This window comes from Notothenia coriiceps, unplaced genomic scaffold, assembly GCF_000735185.1.
Source record: "Notothenia coriiceps isolate Sejong01 unplaced genomic scaffold, NC01 NC01_scaffold00001639, whole genome shotgun sequence".
Lineage (NCBI taxonomy): Eukaryota > Metazoa > Chordata > Actinopteri > Perciformes > Nototheniidae > Notothenia > Notothenia coriiceps.
Window position 1 is genome coordinate 1 of NW_011334340.1, and position 3896 is coordinate 3896.

The 3896-nt window shown below is 39.6% G+C and overlaps 1 protein-coding gene across 1 annotated transcript; it reads right to left on the minus strand.

Moving 5' to 3' along the window:
* Positions 1-765: 765 nt before the first annotated feature.
* On the minus strand, positions 766-2973 carry LOC104963252 (gamma-aminobutyric acid receptor-associated protein-like 2; the record flags this gene model as incomplete). The annotated part of the gene is made up of 2 exons (XM_010791822.1): positions 766-995; positions 2748-2973. Coding segments are annotated over 2 exons (403 nt in total), but the record flags the coding sequence as incomplete, so codon positions are not given.
* Positions 2974-3896: the final 923 nt, after the last annotated feature.

The window sequence follows — 3896 nt, forward strand, 5'->3', positions numbered from 1 at the left end:
AAATAAGTGTGTGTGTGTGTGTGTGTGTGTGTGTGTGTGTGTGTGTGTGTGTGTGTGTGTGTGTGTGTGTGTGTGTGTGTGTGTGTGTGTGTGTGGGTGTGGGTGTGGGTGTGTGTGGGTGGGTGTGTGTGGATGTTGACTTTCCCTTCATTTTGGCTCACTTTTGATTGCTCTGTGTTGGCTGTTTTTATATTCCTTTTGTATCCTGCTTTTGCTTTGCTTTAATCATTTTGTAAACTCTGTTTTTAAAGGTCTTATATGAATAAGGATATTGTTATTGTTGTCATTATGTAATGGTCAGCAGCCTTTCTCAGAAGTATAGTGAAGAACTGATCATGTTTTAGAGATGTCTGTATATTAGTGTCTGTAATTGTGATGATGACGAAAGAACCAGCCAAAACTCAAATAAACAAGAGCTACAGTATTACAGCTGAAAAACAAATATAAAATATACTTCATTATAAATGTTTTACCAAGATATTGATCAAATAACTAAATAAGTCAAAACAAATCACATTTGTTTGGACTACTTGGTAAACCATAATCTTGGTTTCAGATCAATTTAAGGTGCATTTACAGGGACACACTCACTTTATCTAGTTTGATCAATTCCTGCAATAAGTATTTTGATAACCCTTTATGAACGCACAACAGAAAAGTATACAATCTATAATCAAACCGTCAGAAAGAAAACGTCACTTTGGCTCTGTTGCGAACAAGTTTGTTTTAGTGCTTCAAGCCACGTATGATATAGATATGAAAAGCAATAGGAAATAATTCTGCCCTCATTCCAGCTGCAGGATGTGGGGGGGGGGCTCTCACCTGGATTGGGGGACGGTTTTGTCGACGAAGAGGAAGATGGCTTTCTCTGAAGGCAGCTGGATCCGTTTCCTGATGATCCACATGAACTGGGCCACTGTGATGTCAGAGGGCACCAGGTACTTCCTCTTATCGATGTCCACAATCTGAGAGCCGGACACCTTCTCCACGATCACCTGGAGCACACACATTTCAAGAATGAATAATCAGGATTGAGTTTTTCAGGTATTACCTATAGTATATATATATATATATATATATAATATAAAGACATAATATAAAGACATTATCATCCACAAAAAAAGCTCAGAAATGCTCAGTCGTTCACAAGCAAGGGTGGGGCGAGGTTTACCACTTTGAGAACAACTGCGTGAGCAAATAGTCCAACAGTTTAAGAACGTTTCTCAACGTACAATTGCAAGGAATTTAGGGATTTCCTCATCTACAGTCCATGATGTCATCAAAAGATTCAGAGAATCCGGAGAAATCTCTGCACGTAAGCGGAAAGGCGGGAAACCAACATTTAATGCCAGTGACCTTCGAACACTGAAAACCATTGTTGGGGAAATATTTTCCTAGGCCCATAACTTTGACCCCGTTTATCAGTGTGTACTGACCTCACTGAGCACAGGCCTGCAACCTTGGCTGCTGTGCTCTCAGTGTTTTGTCTCCCTGTTCCTGCCTGTTGGCGTCAGCTGATAGAGGTGTTGTAGTGCTTTGCCTGTTGTATCTTGTTATGCAGCATGTTGATTATTCTCTCAGAACCAGCTAAATAAATGGGTCTGGGGTAGAGATCTTCAGAATTGGTTTGGCATCCGTTGTGTCAACTCGTGGCAGCAGCACATGTCCGGCCGAAGCTCCAAATAAACCATCAGTGTTTGCCATCAAAGTTCCTGCTCTCCTTGTTTCTCTCTGAGTTTCGTCTCCATTGCTTCAGAACTTTCCATCACAACCATCGTCAGTAAACACAGTTTGTCGCAACATCTACAGGTGAAGGTTAAAACTCTACCAAAGCCAAAGCCATATATCAACAACACCCATAAACACCGCCGGCTCCTCTGGGCCGAGCTCCTCTGAGATGGACTGACGCAGAGTGGAGAAGTGTGCTGTGGTCTGATGAGTCCACACTTCAAACCGTTTTTTGGACATCGTGGACGTCGTGTCCTCCGGGCTAAAGAGGAAAGGGACCATCCAGATTTGTATCAGCGCAAAGTTCAAAAGCCAGCGTCTGTGATGGTCTGGTGTTAGTGCCCATTAATGCTGAAAGGTACAGACAGGTTCTGGAGCAACATCCAAGCGACCTCTTTCTCAGGGACGTCCCTGCTTATTTCAGCAAGGTAATGCAAAGCCACAAACTGGACGTGGTACAACAGCGTGGCTTCATAGTAAAAGAGTGAGAGTACTAGACGGTCTCCCATTGAAAATGTGTGGAGCATTATGACAGCGGAGACCCCGGACTGTTGGGCAACTGAAGTCTTACATCAAACAAGAACGGGAAGTGGTTCCACCTACAAAGCTCCAGTTCCCAAACGCTTATTGATCAAATGAGTGATGTAACACAGTGGTAAACTTGCCCCTGTCCCAGTTTTATTGGATATACATACAGCTTATCAGTTTGAACCTTACAGATCTTGTCTTTGTAGTGTATTCAATTGAATTTAGATCAAAAAGGATTTGCAAATCATTTTATTCTGTTTTTATTACGTTTTACACAACGTCCCAGCTTCATCGGAATTGGGTTTGTAGTTTAGCTTACTTGGATATATTTGTACTTATATAATATGTGTGTACTTCTCGGACACACCCTGAGCAGGATCAGTAAACTTTATCTAATCTTATCCTAAATTCAAACTTGTTGAATTTACATATCTTGTTCAAATTATGAAGTGGATGAATTTGAGCCGAAACTCCCCCTCCACCCTACTCACCGGTACTCTGTCCGGATATTTGTTGCGTATTTTTGCTGACTCCACACATCGGTGCTCTGAGGGAGAGACGGGAAACAAACAGGAAGTCAGGATTAAAGGGCTGAGAAAGGCCTCCTGGGAGCCTCCCCTCGTCCTCACTGTCAAACACAGACTGACGCAGTGCTCCATGAGAACACCCAGCACAGCCTGGCCAGACAAAGGAGGGGAGGCTTTGGGCAGGATGCAACTTTACACCAAGTGTGAATAATTTCATTCATTTTAGAACTGATAGTTGAATAGGTATGAATCAAATCCACTTTAACAAAGTGATACTAAGCATTTTCATGATCTCTGTCATCATCAACATTCATCTATTTCCAGGACACCTCTGCTTAGTGTGCAGCAAGTAATCCAACATTGTACTTAAGTCAAAGTAGAACTACTACAGTGTAAAAATAGTCAGTTACAAGTAATTGTCATGCATTTAAAATCTTACTAAAGTAAAAGTACAAAGTATCAGCTTCAAAATATACTTGAAGGACCAAAAGTACTAATAGCTCAATTCAGAATCATGAATTGACTGGATTGTGTTGATTGATGCATTAATGTGTTCATCAGGTGGAGCTCATTTTGATTATTTTACACACTGAAAAAACTGAACTGTTGACTTCAATTAAATGTATTATGTCAACAGATTTCACATAACTGTATTAGGTTAGTTGAAAGCAATAATATGAAGTTGAACCTAATATAATTTATTCAAACTTGATATTATTAAATCTGTTGACATTTACATTTAATTAAAGTTCACGTTTCAGTTTTTTCAGTGTATACTACTGCTGAATATCTTAACTTATAATTATTTATCATAGTTTGTTTATATTATTGTTATTAGCGAATAATCTGAATCTGCAATGTAACTAATGTTGTCGAATAAATGAAGTCGAGTAAAAAGATGTGTATGTAACTAAGTACAGTTACTTGAGTACCGTACTTAAGTATAATTTTGAGGCACTTGTACATTACTTGTGTATTTCAATTTGTTGCTACTTTCTACTTGTACAATTCAGAGGTACATGGTGTACTTTTACTCCACTACATGTATTTAATACCTTTAGTTACTTCACAGATGTGGATGAATGATGTGAAATATAATCAAGTGTTAAATCA